Raw genomic sequence first — 19269 nt, forward strand, 5'->3', positions numbered from 1 at the left:
GATATACTATACATTATAGAGAAAAATATAGCATCTTTTATATTATAAAATAAAAAATACTTGAAATGTTTTATGCTAACTATTCTAAGAAAGTATTTGGCCAAAATAAAATAAAATAAATGTCAATGCTTTTGAATAAATGTTTAATAGAGATTGGAATCCTTTTGTTTCAGCTTTTCTAAAATGATATACATATTTTTTGTTTAAAATAAATATAAAGAATTTATAAAAAAACTCAAATAAAAAATTTGCTTACATAATTATTTTAGATATTTAAACATTTTACTATAACTTTTTTCGAATATCGAAATCTCAAAACATTATTTAAAGTATTAAAATTATTTCAAATAGTTTTTTTAGTAAAGTTTTTTTTTAATATTTCAAAATATTTTTTAAAAAATTTGTTTTAAATAATAAAAAAATATTTTTTAAAATTAAAACAAAAGGACACTGTATTAATTAAAATTAAAATTTAAGGACAAATTTAAAATAGCTTTATTGGTTTACCTTTGTTGTCAATATATCCCTCCTTTTATTTGCCATATAAATTTAAAAGTGTAAAGATAGTGCATTCACAGTGTAAACAAACTTTAGACATATATTCAATCAAATTTTTTACACTTGTCATGTCATATTATTATTTTTTAAATTAAAATTGTATTTTAATTGGATACATGATTGTGATTGGTTGACAGTGTAAAAATATTTTACACTCTTAGGGCATATCCCTTTTTCTGATAATTTAAAACTTATTTTGTTTTGGGAGATTTACACATAACTATAGGTAAATTGTGTTGCACGGACTTAATTAAAACTATTTTTATTCGTCAATTACAATTCATTGCAATTTTATTTATCATTACTATATAATAAGAGTTATAAAATGAGTTAAATGTTTATTCTATTCATTATTACTATATAATAAGATTAATAAAATAAAAAAATTTATATAAAAAATTTATTTGGTATATTAATGTTATTTTTATAAATAGAATAAATTTTATATAAAGTATGTAACACGTGAGTAAAAAAATATGATTACTTGAACTATATTAAGTTTTAATATTTAACTTATAACTTAAATTTGAAAATTTTAACTTATTATTTAAATATAAATCTGAAATGTAGAAGAGAGAGATATTTTAAGTTATATTTTAGAAATAATAAATATATATTAAAATTGATTTTATGTTTTTTTTAGGGTTAAATATGTTTTTGGTCCTTATAAGTATTTTAAATTTTTTTTTTTTAATATCTATTAAAAAAATGACATATTTTAGTTCCTATCAATTTTTATGTGTGTAGTTTATGTAATTTGCCTTCCCTAACCATATAAAGTACTATCTCTGGTCCTAACTCTTAATGATAAGAGACATGTTATTTTTTAAATTTATTAATAAGAGAAAATGAGTGATGCATCGACAGTGTAAAAAAATGTACACTATCAACCAATCACAATCATGAATCAGGACAAATTAGACTGTAATTTTAAAAAAAATTATATGACATGGCAAAACGATTTGTTTCTATAGGATGACAGTGTAAAACTTTTTTACACTGTCAGTGTAATGCCTTTAACCTCTATTAATAATTAATGTATCTGAGTTGTTATGAGACCAAATTCAACTATTGTTGAATGAATCTTAAAAGTAAATTGTCATTTATAAATAGAACCAGGAGATATAAGTAATTTTAAAAAAAATTGTAATTTCACATCGTAAATTATTGGTAATAATATAAATTATTATTATAAATATATTTTGGTCAACAAAATCAATTATACTATGAATATAAATATAGTATAATACTAAAATTACATATTTGATCATTTAATTATATATCACTTGTATATATAAATATATATTATTAATATTAGGGTTGACAAACGGGTATGCCAGTCCAGTTTATGCCCGCTCTACAAAAGTCTGCAAAAAAATGGGGGCGGGCGGACATATTTGATAGTGCGTAAAACCTTGTCCCGTCACGCACAAACGTGAGGGTCGGGCGAGAAAAGCTCGTGGGCATTGATCCTTTTAGGCCTAAAAATAGTAAAATTATATGAAAAAACTCATACCCGCATAAAATGGGACGAAGCAGGGAGACACGTTTACGAGAGTAGACCTAGAATCTTGTCCCGCTCTACGAAAAAGTGCAGGCAAAACGGACTTTCCAGTCCTAATTAATATCATATACTTTTGGTATAAAAATTTTAAAAAAATTTCTTTATATTTTTAATGGTTAAAAAGTATATTTAAAAAAATATATTATTTATTACTAGTATAATATTAATTAATATTATTTTATTATTAAAAAAAAACACATAAATGAGAGTAACCAATAGTTTTTTGGTACAAACAAAATCAAAAAGCGACTGTTTCTTCGTCTCGGTCTGCCAACCCAGCCATTGCATACTGCCACTCGGCTACACTTTTTTCTGTTTTTAGAGAGAGAGAGAGAAACAAAGAACCAAACCAAACGTTTCGTTTTCTACAAGAACTCAAATCACAAAAACCAAACCCTCTCTTCCCCAACTAAAACACCAAACCAATGTATGTTGATTTTTTATTCTGTTTATTCATATGTTACGATACAACGTCCATAAATTCTTTGAACTTTTTCATGTATTTTTTTTGTAAGTAACTATTGATTTCTTAATGTTACTGTAGTATTTTATTTTATCATTTTCATGCGATTTGTTGTTTATTCTTGTTCTTAATTTACCAATTCTTAGTTCGTGTTTGAATTTAAGTAACTTCAGTAGTATCAGTATCAGCACTTTCCGATACTGATTGCAGTCGTTACAGTGTGACTTGACCACAATTTGTTCTTTATCGTAGAGAATAACAGTATCAGTATTGATATCTTTTGGTACTGTTTTAAAACTTTGATACATTATGTTATATGTTTGGTTAGATATTTGATTTATGATAGAAAATTGTGGTTATGATTAATTCATGTATTTACTTATACTTAGTGGCATTAATTAGTTTAAGTTTTTTTGATAATGTGTTCATCTTTTGTATTTTGATTTGATTTTCAGATTTTTATACTTTTGAATCCATTGAAGATTTCTAGTTCTTGTGGTGTGAGCTTGGTTTATGCTGTCGATGATTGAAAGCTGTTATTCATTTACATAGATGAATATACCGAAGTTTTGGGGTCGAACTGTGGGCGATATGCAGATCTTTTCCGGATCACGATACCGTGTTCCGACGAAGAAGCTGATGAGGATTGTTGTTCTGGTTTCATTTGTAATCATGTTTGTTGTAACTTGTGCTTATCTTTACCGGCTGCAAAACCGTACAATTTGTAACAAGTTCTCTACTAGAAAGTGCAAAGACATTGCTGATTGGCTTCCTCCTGTTCCTGTAAGGGAATACACTGATGATGAGATTGCAGCACAGGCTGTTTTTAGAGATATTTTGAATACACCAGTAGTTATGCCAACGAATCCGAAAATCGCTTTCATGTTTTTGACGCCGGGGTCTCTACCGTTTGAGAAATTGTGGGATAACTTCTTCCAAGTAAGGTTTTGCATATGTGAGTTCATCGGTTTGGTTTTCTTAACATCTGAATTGTTAACTCTTCTCTTTTTCTGGCAGGGTCATGAAGGGAAGTTCTCCATTTATGTGCACGCGTCTAAGACTAAACCAGTTCACGTAAGTCGTTACTTTGTTAATCGGGATATACGCAGTGGCCAGGTGGTATGGGGTAAAATGTCGATGATTGATGCAGAGCGACGACTCCTGGCAAATGCGCTACAAGATCCTCATAACCAGCACTTTGTTTTACTTTCGGATAGGTAATTTGCTCAGTATATTTTGCAGATTTAGTTTATTTATTTATTTTAGTTTCTAATCTTCTTGCATTGATTTTGTTGTAGCTGCGTGCCGCTGTATAGATTTGATTACATTTTCGAGTATCTGATGTATACAAATATCAGCTTTGTAGACTGGTATGCTATGTTTCTTCCCAACAGAGTTGGTTGATCTTTTCTTCTAAGGTTTCTTGATTAATACGCTACTTATTTTTCCGTTTTAGCTTTCGGGATCCCGGTCCAGTTGGCAATGGCAGATATTCAGAACGCATGTTACCTGAAGTCGAGGTTAAGGACTTCAGAAAGGGTGCTCAGGTACGTTTTTGCAACAACGGCTTGTTTGAATTGATTTATTTGCACTAAAGTAATGAATTTTTGTACGAAAACTGTGTTCAAAATCGTTAATTTTTGCAGTGGTTCTCTATGAAACGGCAACATGCTATTATGGTTATGGCGGATCACTTGTATTACTCGATATTTCAGGCTCACTGTGAGGTGTAGTTTTTGTATACTGTTGTCCTTAAAATGCTTACTTCATAATAAGTCCGATGCTTGATTATTAATCTGAACTAAATTCTTGATTTTACAGCCCGGTGTAGATGGGAAGAATTGCATTGCAGATGAGCATTACTTACCGACTTTCTTCACGGTGAGTATTTCGTTTGTAAACTGTAATACAAATTTGTTTAAACAGTTTTAAACCGTCTACTTATTGGCCAATGTTTCTGTTATAGATTGTCGATCCTGGCGGAATTGCGAACTGGTCAGTAACTCATGTTGACTGGTCTGAACAAAAATGGCATCCAAAATCATACCTGACTCAGGATATTACTTACAATCTTTTGAATTCTATTACGGTAAAGTTCTACATCTGTAACTATAACTTTTGTTATATTATTTTTGAGTTACGCTAATGGATATTCATGTTAATTCTGTTGTATTTACAGTCCATTGACGAAAGTGTGCATATCACCAGTGACGAGAAGGTATGCTGACAGCTCTTAGGTTCCTGATTTATCGAGAATGCATTAAGCGTTTTAACAACTTTCTTTTTTACTTTTACAGAAAGAAGTGCTAAGATGGCCTTGCTTATGGAATGGAATTCAGAAGCCATGTTACCTATTTGCTAGGAAATTCACACCGGAAACACAAGACAGTTTGTTGAAGCTTCTCTCCAATTATTCATCCTCTTGAGTCAGCGATTTTTTCTATCGATTCTTTGGCCGGATCAGACGTTGCTTTCGGCCTACGTTTTGGTTTCTCATATATGTAACATGAGTTGTAAATTGTAGCAGAGTTGCGGTGATCACATGATAGCTGTTGTTGATATTGTGTCGAGTTGAAGTACTGGCAATGCAGTTAGAGCGGTTTTATATAGGAAACTAAAGATTTTACTTTGGAATTATAGGTGATTGATAGGATGAATCATTTCCACCCTCTCCGATTTTGGTTTATTAAAGTTGTGCAATTGCATAGCATGTTTTGAGGGAGAGGGTGGATGGTACTCATTTTCTGGTCTTTTGTAAAATTTACATAGTGATTGAATGAAAATACAAATAGTGTTGCAGTTTGTTTTGGATTTGAAATGTGGTGAAGTCTTTAAGGTCAAAAGTGTGCCGCTTTTGTTTGGTGTTGGACTTAGGCCAAAGAAGTTCTGAAGTTAGACTTGCCATAATAGTTTCACCATTACCAACCATCACATTGAAACCTGGTGCAGGTTCGACAGGGCCTTTGAATGTTATAGTTGTTACATTATTATTCTCATTTATAGCCTTGTTCCTTCTTTGTATAGGCTTCATGTGCGAGATTTCTATCCAAGTACATCTTCTGATACGAGGCCGAGTCAATTTCTCGACTCAAAGCCAAGGCGTCCTCATCATACAATGGCCTCGCCCGTAGAGCATGGTGGGGTAGGTTAGCGCATATGACTCGGGAACAATTTCGGTATACCAATTCAAGTACTGTCTAAGAGAGGGAGTGGATCGACTTCGGTTACTGCAAAATGGGATTAGATCACTTATATCCGTATTGGTCCAATCAACATCACAATTTGTCAATCATGAGGTCAGGAAAAGATAAGTGATTAAGTCAAAAGATATAACACTCCACAAACTCTAAAGCACGTGACTTTAACAATCGCCAAGTATCGTTGCATGATTAGGTCATTGGCTTGATATTCTCTTTTGATCTGTGACGCCACTTATAATGAGTAATACTTAATCGTTACTTCTTCGACCCTTACATAAATAGCACACAATATCTCAATTAGACAAGCCTCACGCTCTTAGTGGTTATTAGATGTTAGAATCCTGAATCTTAGAACCACTTCAATGATGAATTTGTCATGATTTTCTAACAGGACCTCAACCCCACAACTCTTTATGTTGGATGAGCCATCCACGAATATTGTCCATATGGGGAGGTTTATGTTCGACGTCTTTGACGTGTTCTTTGCCATGAAATCTGAAAAAAGTTTTGTGTAGGTCTAAATAACCCATGTAGTCACAGTTTTAGTTTATTCACAATTTTTTACATGATTATTACATTATTATTATTGTTTATTTAATGTCTAATTTGTTGGAATTACACCAAATCTATGGAGAATTTTAAATCAATTTTGACGAACAATAATTAATCAACCGATCGATTTTGCTTTTTGTTCTTTACTATTCATTCGAGTGAATCAATCAACCTTGGTTGCAAGATGATTCTGCTGCACAATCGAATATGGAAGAGGAAAAGATGAATCAGAGAAGAAAGATGAATTAGGGTTTTAACGAAAAAAAGAAAAAATAGAGTTTCTGCAGAGTTTCTAGATGCCTTTTAAATATGATTTTTTATTCTTTGCAACTGCAAGTGAATCACACACTCTACAATAATAAAGTTACTCCGAATTTGTAGATTTTGAATTTTCTTGCTCCATAAGTAAACTACAAAATACCTAATTCTACTAAGACAACCAACATACGTGATTCGACAACAACATGCTTCGACACCATGAATTAAATTCTTAACATAATTTAACATAAAATAACTAATATTTATTATGAGAAACAAAAACCATCGAGAATGGTGGAAATAGACTAGACTAGGCAATGCTTTAGAAGGCTTGAGTCCGACCTACGAGAAATTTAAAAGGCTTGAGCATGGCCTATGGCCTATCATAAGCTCTTTTTTCCCTGACCTTTTTAAAAGTCTGGCCTGACTTGAAAGACTATTTAAAAGTCTGCTTCTCATTAAGATTTTTAATCCATATTACTTAAGAAGCCTTATAGGCCTACCTATATATGTATTTATAGGTCGAACTATTTAGTCCTTTTTACTAATATGTATATATAGACAAATTTATTTAGCCATTTTTCATATATATATATATATATATATATATATATATATATATATATATATATATATATATATATATATATATATATATATATATATATATATATATATATATGAGGAGGGATCAAATTACACCCGAAGAGTTACACCACGAGTTACACTCGTTCAATAACTACATCTCGAATTAATATTTTTTAAATTCAACCGTTCGATTGAAACATAATATCATATAGATCATACCTATAAAGTTTGAGCTTAATCTATAATGATTTACTATGTCATTGAATTACATCAAAATTAACGTTATATGAAAGCTCATTTTAACGTTAATCTTTGGATATCTTGACCTATAAGGCTTGATATACTTTTATAATATCTTAAGTCAGACCTATTTAATTAAATAGATTTTAATAAAGTATAAGACTGAGTTTGGTATGACAAAATTTTGAACTTATAGCTTATAACTTATAATCTCATATGACAATTTAGACTTGTTTGGTAACAGGCTTTTCATCTCGAGCTTATAGCTTATTTTGCTAGCTTAGAACTTATTTTTTACACGCTATTTCAAATAGAAATTTAACTTATAGCTTATCATTTTTTCTTCTTTTTTTTTATCCTTATTATTTTAGTATAAATCCACTTTTAGCCTTTATAATTTATTTTTATTTAAAAAATAATTATGTATTAAATATCTTTTATATCATTTTACATTTATAAGTTACTTGAACTGCTAATTTTACTAAACACTTCAATTAACTTATCAGCTATCAGTCTCAATCATCAGCCATAAGCTATAAGCTATCAGTCACCAGTCATCAGCCATCAACTATAAGCTATAAGCTAACTTATCAGCCAACCATTATTTTTACCAAACATACTTTAAATGTGATCTTTTTATTAAATAAGTCTGGTTTGATCTACCCTTAAGGAAGCTAGACTATTTGCTCATGTAGTCGACTGACTTATTCCCATCTCTGACCATCTATATCAATTGTGAGATTTAATTAATGTTTAAAATTTAAAATTTCATACGAAGAACATCTTACTATATTTTGTTTATATTAAACTTGTAAATTTTTTATAAAATGAGATTCTTACCTAAATTAATTTTATTTTATTGCAATGATTATATCATTATTAAAACATTGTTACAATATTAATTGTAAAAAGTGTACCTTATTAAATGGTTCTATTACACTTAATATTTTAAAATTCTATAAAAAAAGAGATTCTTAAAAAAGAATTTTTCTATTTATTATAATTATATTTAGTATTATAAAATAAAATATATATTTTTTAAAAACTAATGCTAATTCAAGGAATGAGCTCAGTAATTTGTGTTAAACTAATGAAAATAACTTATATTTATTGTGAAAAACAAAAACCACCCATAGAGGTGGAAATATGTTTGGTTAGGTTAATTCAGGATTTAAAAGGTTGGAGTCTGACTTGGGATAAACTTAAAAGGTTTGAGCATGATCTATGATCTATCATAATATTTTCTTTTTTTCTTTTTGCTTAATTTTTAAAAGTCTAGCCTGACTTGAAAGCCTATTTAAAAACTTGTTTTTCATTAAGATTTGTAATTAATCCATATTATTTAAGAAGCCTTATAGGCCGAATATTCCTTATTATTTTTAACCATTATATATATATATATATATATATATATATATATATATATATATATATATATATATATATATATAAATATATATATATATGGGATAGGATCAAATGACACCAAGGTGTCAAAGTTTAATTTGACACCAAATCTCAACCGTTAAAATAATTGATCAAACGGTGATGATAAATAGCCTATTTTTTAGGAGAAAAATATGCTAAATATTTTATTATTATTATTATTATTATTTTATTACATTTAGTATCCCCGTTTGATCAATTATTTTAACGGTTGAGATTTGGTGTCAAATTAAACTTTGACACCTTGGTGTCATTTGATCCTATATATATATATATATATATATATATATATATATATATATATATGATCTTCCCGAGCAGATCATATGGCCAACAACAATGAAGGCTTGAAGTTCGGAACGGTTGAGAGGGGAAAAAGGGTTGTACCTGCAAGGCACTCCGATGCCAAAGTAAGTATGTGCTCCACAAGGTACAACAAAGTGAGAGAATTTTGGGGTCAGAAAAGATTACCTTGCCGTCTGTGGCGAGAGGGCTATTTATAGGGTGTCCTTATGCGGAATTGACTCCTCCTTCTAAGGCGGAGATTTAGGTGACGCGCGAGCTGGCTGCTTACCGGGCACGAGGCTCTCTCGTGGTTGGTTGTCCTGGGCGTTTGCCCGAAGCGGTCCGGGGGAGGCTGCCACGCGTGGTCTAAGGCGCTTTGGGCCGAAGGTTGGATAGGCCCAATTAGAATGATTGGGTCGGTCCAGAACAGGAGCCCCCCAAGTCGTTGCTTCTGCTCGTGGGAGTGACGACTTAGAGGAAGTTAATCCGGGGGATCTTCCGAGGACGTGTGCCCTGAGTGTCAGAGGGGGATAGACCCGAAGCTTCTGGGGAGAGGAAGGGTTAGGCTGGTAGTCAAGAAGCGTGTCGTTTCGGGAAAGTTAGTTGGGGGACGCGTCGCATTTAATGCGAAACGATGGCTATCCTATACCTAGGCTGCTAGGGTTAATGATGGCCATACCGTTTCACAGAGTTGCACGTGTGGCGCATGTGATGTCTTCAGCAGCCTATAAATATCAGGATTCACCATTTTCCCCAAACTTTTCAAATTCCTTCACTCCGTTCTCTCTTCTCCGCTGCCGACCGATAGCTCTGTTGTGGTGATCTTCTTTCTGTTCTTCGTTTCTTCCGCGAAAATCCTACTTGTAAGTTCGTATTTGCCTTTATCTATGACTTTTCATGCTTTGATGTTTCTTAGGAATCGTTTGCATGTGGTTAGGATAGGTCTTTTAGGAATGATTTTCGACGAAGATATAAGATGAAGCCGGCAATAGGTGGCGAAGATGAGGATTTCTCTGTCGCTTGCGGCCATGTACGGTTGAGTCTTTCGCTTGAGGATACCATTTAGCCTGTTGATAGCAGTTTGAGAGTATTGATCAACCGTGACTGTGTTTTTAGTGTTTTTTCTAGGAGAATAGGTCATTATGACGTAGCGTGTGTCTTTTCCCCTTCCTTTGGCACGTGTCTCCCTTTTGCTCAGATTCTGTTTTTCTGGACGGGGGCAAGGTCGCTGGCCGTTCGGTCCTTGGACCGTTGGTGCGCCCTTTCACTCTGAACGGTGGTGGAAGGGTGGATTTGATTTAATTGTCGAATTCACTGTTCTCCCCTGTGTTTCAGGTGAAATATGGCCGAAGTGGGGCGTCCGTCAGCCTCGGATTCGTTGTCCTCTACTCCCCCGGCCCGGCAGGAGGTGCCTCTGTCGGCCTGGGTGGTCCAGGAAGCGCTTGACATCGAGAGTTATTTTATGGAGGATGACTCAGATATTTTCACGGAGATTGGGGGTCACGTGGATCCCGTCGGGGACACCTCCAGGAATGGGTGGTCGGTTCTTATCCCGGCTGAAGGGGGTCCTATTTATGACGTATATACCCCCGATTTGCTCCCTATGTACGGGGTAGTCTTCCGGGAGATGGGGTTCCGCGTGCCTTTTTCAGAGTTTCAGATGGCCGTTCTTAACCACCTGGAGGTGGCCCCTGCGCAGCTTCACCCTAATTCGATCTCTTTCATCCGGGCGTTCGAGCTGGTCTACTCTCACTTGAAGATAGGGGCGACAATCCCTTTGTTCTTTTATATATTTTGTGTGCAACGCACGGTGAGAGACGGTCGCTTTGGATGGGTGTCTTTGAAGCAGTCTAAGAAAATTTTCAAGTCTTACTCGGATTCCTTGAAGGGTTATAAGCCCCGCTTCTTCCTCATCCGTCCTCAGTCTCGGGAGTCCCGTGACAATGTCTTCATTAGGGTTCCGACCGTGGATGTCAACGGTCGTCCAGTACTTAATGATATTGGGGAGCCGGTCACTACTCGGAGGCATAAATTTAGATTTTTGTGGTCTCGGGATCACTTTGAGTATGGCACTGACCAGTATATCACCAAACTTTCGAATTTGGATGAGGATGCACGGGGGGACTACGCTCTCCTTCAGAACTTCGTGCAGGGCCTTCCTGCGGTCGCCAAAGTGGACCGTTCGGGGAAGCCTGTTGTGGACGAAGATGGGGAGATTGTTAGGGAACCGGGCGTGATCATTATAAAGGAACTCCTGGCTAGTGGGACTGATGAAGGCGCATTTGCCTATCTGGGTATCTGCCCCTCTCCCCTTTGTTTTGTTATTTTAACTTGTCATTTTGTTGTTGTAGCTTTTGGTAGTGATCTTATGACAGACTGATCCTTACGTTTTTAATTTTCTTTGCAGAGTCGATGGATCGGGCGCGTCATGAACGGATGCTCAGACAGGCGAGCAAGGCCAAGGGGATTGTCAAGAAGAGTGCTGGCCCTAGGTTGGCTGCGGTGCAGAGGTCCCCGGAGACGGGCTCGGCAACTTCCTCTTCCTTCCTAACTGCTGTTGGTTCCCCGTTGCGGGCTTCTGACCAGGGTGAATCCCTGAGGCCGGTCACGGTGCTTCCTTCCCCTCTTCGTCAGCAGCCGGATCCGGACGCGCTGGTCCGTCACAAACGGCAGAGGGTCGAAGCCGTGGATCTGACTCAGGAAGAGGCCGACGATATCTTTACCATCCCTTCATGCTTCCTTCAGCCCCGGTTCTTTGAGGGAGGACCTTCTCTGACCATTCCTCGTGCTAAATCTCTTCATATTGAAGGTTTGGAGCCTTCCGTTCGGCAAAGATTCTTGGTGCAGGATGCTTCGGCTGTGGTTCGGGTGCTTGAGCTGGCTACCCTTTATGCTCGTTCGGCGCCTTTATCTGCGGAAGCGGTGAGGCTGCTCAAGGAGGATGTTAAGGTGAAGACGTCTGCTCTGGCGGAACGAGACCAGTTGCTGAGGGAGCAGGGCGAGGAGCTGGCGACCGTGAAGGCTCAGCTGAATGCGAAGGAAGATGCCCTGGCGCACGTGCAGGGCCAGTACACTTTGCTCTCTTGTACTCTGTATGGAGCGATGTTATCTTCCTCGGTGAAGGAGGCTTCTCTTTGCCGATCTCAGGCTCCTGCTGAGGACGAGACAGAGGAGGAGAGGACTCTCTTGACCTGGGCGGATTTGATCCAGTACATCAGAGTCTTGGGGGCGATTGTGTTGCTGCTGCCGAGGACACCTATAATTCCACCGTGGCCCAGCTTAAGTTGAAGAATCCTGGGGTGGAGTTGGTGACCGAGGGCACCGGGCCGTACCATCATGTGGAGGGTGACCAGATTGTCTCTTCGGTCTTTGGGGAAGAGCCAGCGACTCAGGAAGCCGAGGAAGTTTAGATGGAGGAAGGTGCTTGAAGGTTTTCTATGTTTAAGTGTTTAAGTGTTGGGCCTGCGAGCCTCTTGTTTTGTACTGCTATTCCGGGGGGTATGCCCCCCATTTCGATTTTGTAAGTATATTACCAACTCGGTCTTCATGGCCGCAGTTGGGCACATTTCCGAGCTTTTTGCCCGTTTTAATTAAGGAATGCTTAGTTTTTAACGTTTATTGTTTCATGTGACCTTTTCTTGGAGTCTGTGTGCATGTGTTTTGACTCTTTGGACAGCGTGACGTTGGTTTCCAACGTCTTTGTCTTTTAATTACTTTTTCTGTTTCCCAGGCGTTTCTATCCCTTTTCTTCTTCTATAAAAGGAGGTCTCATGGACCTTTCTTCATTTTTACGCAAGGATGGGTGGCGCTAAGGGAGGAAAGGTTTCTTCAACCTCGTGCTCTCGTGGAGTGAAGAAGGTGAATGAGAAGAAGAAGGTTTCGACCGACTCTGCTTCTCGTTCACAGGGGGCCCGGGGCCCGGATGCTCAAGCTCAGTTATCTAGCGTGAGAGTCATGGTTGATGCTGATGGTTCTGAGACTGAGTGGGATGAGGATTGGTATCAGTATCTTCATTCAGAGGATTTTTCCCGTCGGGCGGAGTAAAGCATTTTCTTTTTATTTGGTGTTTGTTTTGTAACTCCCATGAATGATGAATAAAGTAATGTTGTTATGTTTTCCGCGTGCTTATCTGTTTTTTATTTTGCTTATTTGGAAGATTAGCTCGACTGTAACGTATTTGATCGCCAAGTGTGTGGAACTGTGGTCGATTACCGGGGACATGTGCCTGGCGGGAGGTGAGTCTCGGATTTCGTTGTGCTGAGTTCCGAGGCTCATGGCGTGAACGGTCCCCTCGCGAGCGGGGTGTTCTGCCGACATGGTACTTGTTTACGATAGGAGTGCTCGGTATTCGTGCCCCCCCGAAGGACAAGGAGTCCGCTCGATTAAGAGAGCGGACTTCTGTCTTTTTGTTTTATTTCTTTAGGTGCTCAGCGTGTACCCGAGCCACACCTGTGTTTTTAGCTGTAGTATTGTTTGAGCTTTTCAACGTTCCAAGGTCGAGCGAGTTCTTCTCCTTGCAGGTTTTCCAGATAATACGCCCTGTTTTCGGTCTTTGCTCAAACACGGTAGGGGCCCTCCCAGTTGGCGGCCAGTTTGCCCTCCCGGGAGTCTTTGTGGTTTCCTTTGAGTACTAGGCTGTCTACCTCGAATTCTCGTTTAATGACCTTTGCATCATGTCGTAGGGAAATTTTTTGTTTGAGCGAGGCTTCGCGCAGTGCGGCTCCCGTCCGGATTTCTTCGACCAGGTCGAGCTTTTCTCTAATTGCCTCGAGGTTGCCTTCTGTTTCGAGGGGTTCCTCGGTGCGTCTGGTGGGCACGTGTACTTCGAGGGGGATCACGGCCTCTGTCCCATATGTAAGTCGGAAGGGGGTCTCCCCGGTGGTGGAATGTGGGGTGGTATGATAGGCCCAGAGGACGCTGTGTAGTTCCTCGACCCATCCTTTTTTGCTCTCGTCTAGTCTTCTTCTAATGCCCCTCAGGATTACTCTGTTGGCGGCCTCGGCTTACCCGTTTGCCTGGGGGTGTTTGACTGACGCGAAGTGTTGTTTGGTTCCTAATTTCGTGACGAACTCTTGAAAGCGCCCATCGGTGAACTGGGTACCGTTGTCGGTGATGATGGCCAGAGGTATGCCGAATCGGGCGAGGATGTTCCTTTTGTAGAAACGGAGTACGTTCAGAGATGTGATTTTGGCCAGTGGTTCGGCTTCGATCCATTTGGTGAAGTAGTCGACCGCGACTATGAGGTATTTGTTCTGATTGATCCCGGTCACAAATGGACCAAGGAGATCCATGCCCCACCAGGCGAATGGCCAGGGAGACGACAACGACTTGAGTTCGTTGGGGGGTGCGAGATGCATGTCCCCAAAGTGCTGGCATTTGTCGCATCTCTTTACGTATTCTTTGGCGTCGTGCTACATGGTGGGCCAATAGTATCCAGCCAGGAGTACTTTCCGAGCGAGGGATCTTCCTCCTAGGTGTTGGGAGTTGATTCCTCCGTGTATTTCTCGGAGTATGTGGGGGCCGTGCCCTCGTTATGCATTTAAGGAGAGGTATGGAGAATCCTCGTCCGTAGAGCCGATTTTCGATCAAGACGTACGAGCAGGCTCTCCTTCGGATTACGGAGGCCTCTTTGAGATTGGCGGGCAGAAGGTCGCTTGTTAAATAGTTGTATACGGGGGTCATCCAGCAGGATGCATCTCCGATTGTGTTTACGAGCGCTAGCGCGCACGAAGGTTTGGTGTTGGGTTTTGGTAGTATTTCCTGGATCACGGATTTGTTTCCCCCCTTCTTCCTCGTGCTGGCTAGTTTTGACAGGATATCCGCTCGAGAATTATGTTCTCTTGGGATATGTTTTACTTTGGCGCTCCTGAATCGGGCCAGTCTTCCACGCACGAGGGTTAAGTACTCGGCGAGGGTCTCGCTTTTGACTTGATATTCGCCCGAGATGTGGGAAACGACTAGTTGGGAGTCAGTGAACACCTCGATTTCTTCGGCTTCTAGGTCGTTTGCAAGGCGCAATCCGGCGAGCAGAGCTTCGTATTCGGCCTGATTGTTGGATGTTGGGAATGAGAGGGAGAGGGACACCTCTATGAGAGTCCCTACCCCGTTTTCCAAGATAGTTCCTTCCCCGCTTCCGGATGAGCTTGATGCCCCGTCTACGTACAGGGTCCATCTTCGGGCATTGTTGTTTGTTGTTTCGGGGAAAGCCATTTCGGCCATGAAATCTGCTAGGACCTGTGCTTTGAGGTCCTTTCTTCCCTCGTACTTTATGTCGAATTCTGCGAGTTCTAGCGACGAGCGGAGCATCCTCCCGGCCATATCTGGGCGTGCAAGCAATTGTTTTATGGGTTGCTCGGTTCGCACGATTATAGTGTGGGCCAGGAAGTAGTGCCCGAGTCTTCTTGCTGAAGTCACTAGTGCGAGCCTGACTTTTTCGATCTGCTGGTATCTAACTTCGGGTCCTTGGAGCGCTTTGCTCGTGAAATAAATGGGTCTCTGGCCCTCTGGGGTTTCTCGTATTAAGGCTTCACTGACGGCCTCGGCGGCCACGACGAGGTAGAGATACAAGGTCTCTCCAGCTTCGGGTCGGGATAAGACTGGTGGGCTTGGGAGGGCTTGCTTGAGATGGGAGAGAGCGCGCTCGCATTCCTCCGTCCATTCGAAGGTAGTTTCTTTATGCAGGAGTTTGAATAGGGGCAGGGCATGTTGAGTGGATTTGGCCACAAACTTGGATAAAGACGTGAGCATGCCGTTTAGTGTTTGGATTGATTTCTTCGAGTCCGGAGTGGGTAAGTCCAAGAAGGCCCTACATTTGTCTGGATTCGCCTCGATTCCTTTTTCGGTCAGGTAGAAACCGAGGAATTTTCCCGCTCGGACTCCGAAAGTGCACTTCTCGGGGTTGAACCTCATTTTGCACTTTCAGGCTTTCTCGAAGACCTTTTTGAGGCGGGCGGAATGGTCGGTTTCTTTTTGGGATTTGACGATTATGTCGTCCATGTAGACTTCGAGCATATCGCCAATTTCGGCCTGAAACACTTTGTTCATCATGCGTTGGTACGTTGCGCCGACGTTCTTCAGACCGAAGGGCATTACATTGTAGTAATAGTTGCCCGATTCGGTCATGAAGGCTGTGTATTTTTATCAGTTTTGGACATGGGTATTTGGTTATACCCGGAATATGCGTCCATAAACGATAGTAATTTAAAACCAGCGGAATTATCAACTAGTTTATCTATATTGGGCAGGGGATACGCGTCTTTTGGGCAAGCCCTATTAAGGTCGGTGTAGTCAATGCACATGCGCCACTTTCCATTTTATTTTTTAACAAGTACAACGTTGGAGAGCCAAGTGGTGTACTTGGCCTTTGTTATAAATTTCGCCTCTAGGAGGTCTTTTACAGCTAGTTCGGCCGCGACCGTTTTCTCTGGCGATTGCTTTCTTCTCCTCTAGGCGACAGCCTTGCAGGCGGGGTCGATAGTCAGGTGATGGCAAGCCACCTCTGGGTCGAGTCCGGGCATCTCGGCTGCGCTCCAGGCGAACAGGTCGGCATTCTCGCGGAGTGTATCCGGAGTGACGACAAAAGACATATTTATCATAATATGAACACACTTAAGCCATCTATTACAAATTTATCAGGACACAACAAAAGGCGGATTGGATTGAAAGCAAAGACCACAGCCGTAGAATCTGTTTCTAACCAAAGATGGTGCCAACCCTTCTCATAGCACCTAGTCGGATATCGATCCAAACTATAATAATGGAGACACTTTAAAACTATTAACATTTAATAATTATATTGTGCGATATATTTTTAACTAAAAAAAAACATTATTAAATCAATATTAATTTATTAAAAATATTTTTATTTGTTTCCAATGCGATGTTATTTGTGTTTCCTTTTTATACTACACTAATGACCTCCAAACTATAAAATTTAATAATCCTGCAAAGTTAAAATTAAATATGGTGCATGATCTTTTGCTTCTAAACAACTGCAAAGGTTCAAAAGGGCTCTCTTTTTCTGACATGGTTTCTTGCAGGTTGAAAAAAGGAGAAGATATCTCATTCTGGTACAGCAAGTGGTTGGGAGATCAATGCTTGGCTGAAGTGTATCCGGAGCTTTACGCAACCACAGACAACAAATTTTTGACGGTGGCGGAGGCGGGTGTTTGGGAGGAAGATGAGTGGAGGTGGAAGCTAGAAGGTATTCTATACAAAGAGGGAGACGTTCATGATGGATTAGAATCGGAAGTAGCTCAAATGATACAAGGGGAAGCAGTAAATCAACAAGAAGATGACGACATGGTGTGGGATGCGGAGGGAGAAGACGGTTTCTCGATGAAAAGCTGTATGGCGCTGATCCGGATTAAAGAAGGACAAATTGTTATGGATGAAGGGTTAAGAAAGGCGTTGAAGTGGTTGTGGAGTATGAGAATCCCGTCTAATGTAAAAACTTTTGGTTGGAGATTGTTGTTAGGGAAATTGCCGACTCGTGACCAGCTCTGGAAAAGGAACATAATAGGTGATAGAGAGGATTGTAGATGCATCTTATGTGGAGAGGAAGAGGAAACATTAAGTCACTTTTTTGGCAACTGTAATGTTACGAAGAACATTTGGCTCAAGGTTTTTAAGTGGTCAGGAATTAATAAGGAATTATCAGAGGAGGAGTTGAGACTTTATTGGGTAAACTTTGACAAAATCAAGGATAAAGATGAAAGATTAACAATAGGCGTAATATGGATGCCAACGGCTTGGAATATATGGAAGGTTAGAAACGATATGCTATTTAACGGTAGGCGTTTCATTTTTGATGATTGTTACTCCGCTATTGTCATAGCCTCTTGGAAGTGGTTTAGTATTGTTAATGATTCCTCCATATCGTCTAATTTTCATTTTTGGAACACCTTACCTCTGAATTGTATCAAGAGATAAGATAGACCTCTTGTAGAGTACTCCTTGTATTCTCGTTTCGTTTTAATGAATCATTACGTATTAAAAAAAAATTATTGTATTATCATTTGAATTGTTCCAATTTACAACTCAATCAACGGCTATAGGAACAAAGGCAATACTCTTTACCAAAATCCACAAAACATTTTCCAACACCTGTATCTTTATATTTGCTAACACACTTTGCATTACAACAAGATTCATCACATTCATGATTGCAAAGTCCAATTCCAATATTGCATGCAGGTTCTTGTGACCCTGGTGGTGGCTTATCGAACTTACAAGTGCATAAACCAAAGAAATCACAATTCCATTCTTTAGCATGAACACCTTTTGCATACCTGCTACAATCATAGGAACAATCTGCTACAGAACATCTACCAACAATCTTTGTGCACTCACCTTCAACTTCTGTTAATTGTACTATGTTCATGCAAAATAAAAATAAAGTGGAAATTAGTGAGATTTATTATGTAAGTATAATTTAATAGCCATGATGATGATGGTGGAGATGTTTACCTGCAAAAACTAAGACTAAGATGGCACAGAAACAACAAGATTTTGGCATTTGATACGCCATTAAATAATATATATTCTTCTTTTTATTTTTTGTTTGTTACTCCAATGTTCAAATCTACTTATATAATGTTGATTTCAAGACAAATGTCAAAATGAAAAGTATTTCCTTTTGTAGCTAGTTTGTCCTTTGTAACATAAAGTATTATTTTTAATGCCACAACTTTCATTATTTTTAATGACACAACTATTATTTGAAGGAACATTCCAAATAAGGTGGAAAATGATCACCAATGCTAAATAATTTTAGAGTAACGCTACTCTTACACCCAATTCCTACACCCAATACTTACACCAAACACTGTTCACCGTATTTATACGGTGAACAGTGTTTTTAAAATAAAATAATAATATTTATAAAAAATATTTTTTATTTTTAAAATTACGGACGACACTGTTCATGTACAAACGTGCATTAACCAAGTTCAATATTGCATTAACCAAATTTTTATACTGTATTAACCAAGTTTGATGACTGCTAAAAATTATTTTTAATACCTGGATTTTGCATTAACCAACTTCATTACTGTATTAACCAAGTTTTTACACTGTATTAACCAAGTTTGGTGACTGCTAAAAATTATTTTTAA

General features: G+C 38.4%; 3 protein-coding genes across 3 annotated transcripts; 1 reads left to right on the forward strand and 2 right to left on the reverse strand.

Moving 5' to 3' along the window:
- The first annotated feature begins 2425 nt into the window (after positions 1-2425).
- On the forward strand, positions 2426-5507 carry LOC131599538 (glycosyltransferase BC10-like). Its single transcript, XM_058871856.1, has 10 exons — positions 2426-2549; positions 3041-3524; positions 3603-3802; positions 3884-3955; positions 4042-4132; positions 4232-4312; positions 4407-4466; positions 4552-4674; positions 4765-4803; positions 4883-5507. The coding sequence occupies exons 2-10, from the start codon at positions 3138-3140 to the stop codon at positions 5009-5011; spliced, it is 1182 nt and encodes a 393-aa protein (XP_058727839.1). The 5' UTR covers positions 2426-2549; positions 3041-3137; the 3' UTR covers positions 5012-5507.
- Positions 5508-14119: 8612 nt separating this feature from the next.
- LOC131597732 (uncharacterized) lies at positions 14120-16063 on the reverse strand. Its single transcript, XM_058870407.1, has one exon. It carries the CDS (start codon positions 16061-16063, stop codon positions 14120-14122), a length of 1944 nt encoding a protein of 647 aa, XP_058726390.1.
- A 2134-nt stretch (positions 16064-18197) lies between these two features.
- Positions 18198-18683, reverse strand: LOC131597733 (defensin-like protein 183). Its single transcript, XM_058870409.1, has 2 exons — positions 18623-18683; positions 18198-18526 (listed from the first exon to the last, which is right to left on the reverse strand). Exons 1-2 carry the CDS (start codon positions 18681-18683, stop codon positions 18198-18200), a joined length of 390 nt encoding a protein of 129 aa, XP_058726392.1.
- Between the last annotated feature and the right edge of the window lie 586 nt (positions 18684-19269).

This window comes from Vicia villosa, linkage group LG4, assembly GCF_029867415.1.
Source record: "Vicia villosa cultivar HV-30 ecotype Madison, WI linkage group LG4, Vvil1.0, whole genome shotgun sequence".
Lineage (NCBI taxonomy): Eukaryota > Viridiplantae > Streptophyta > Magnoliopsida > Fabales > Fabaceae > Vicia > Vicia villosa.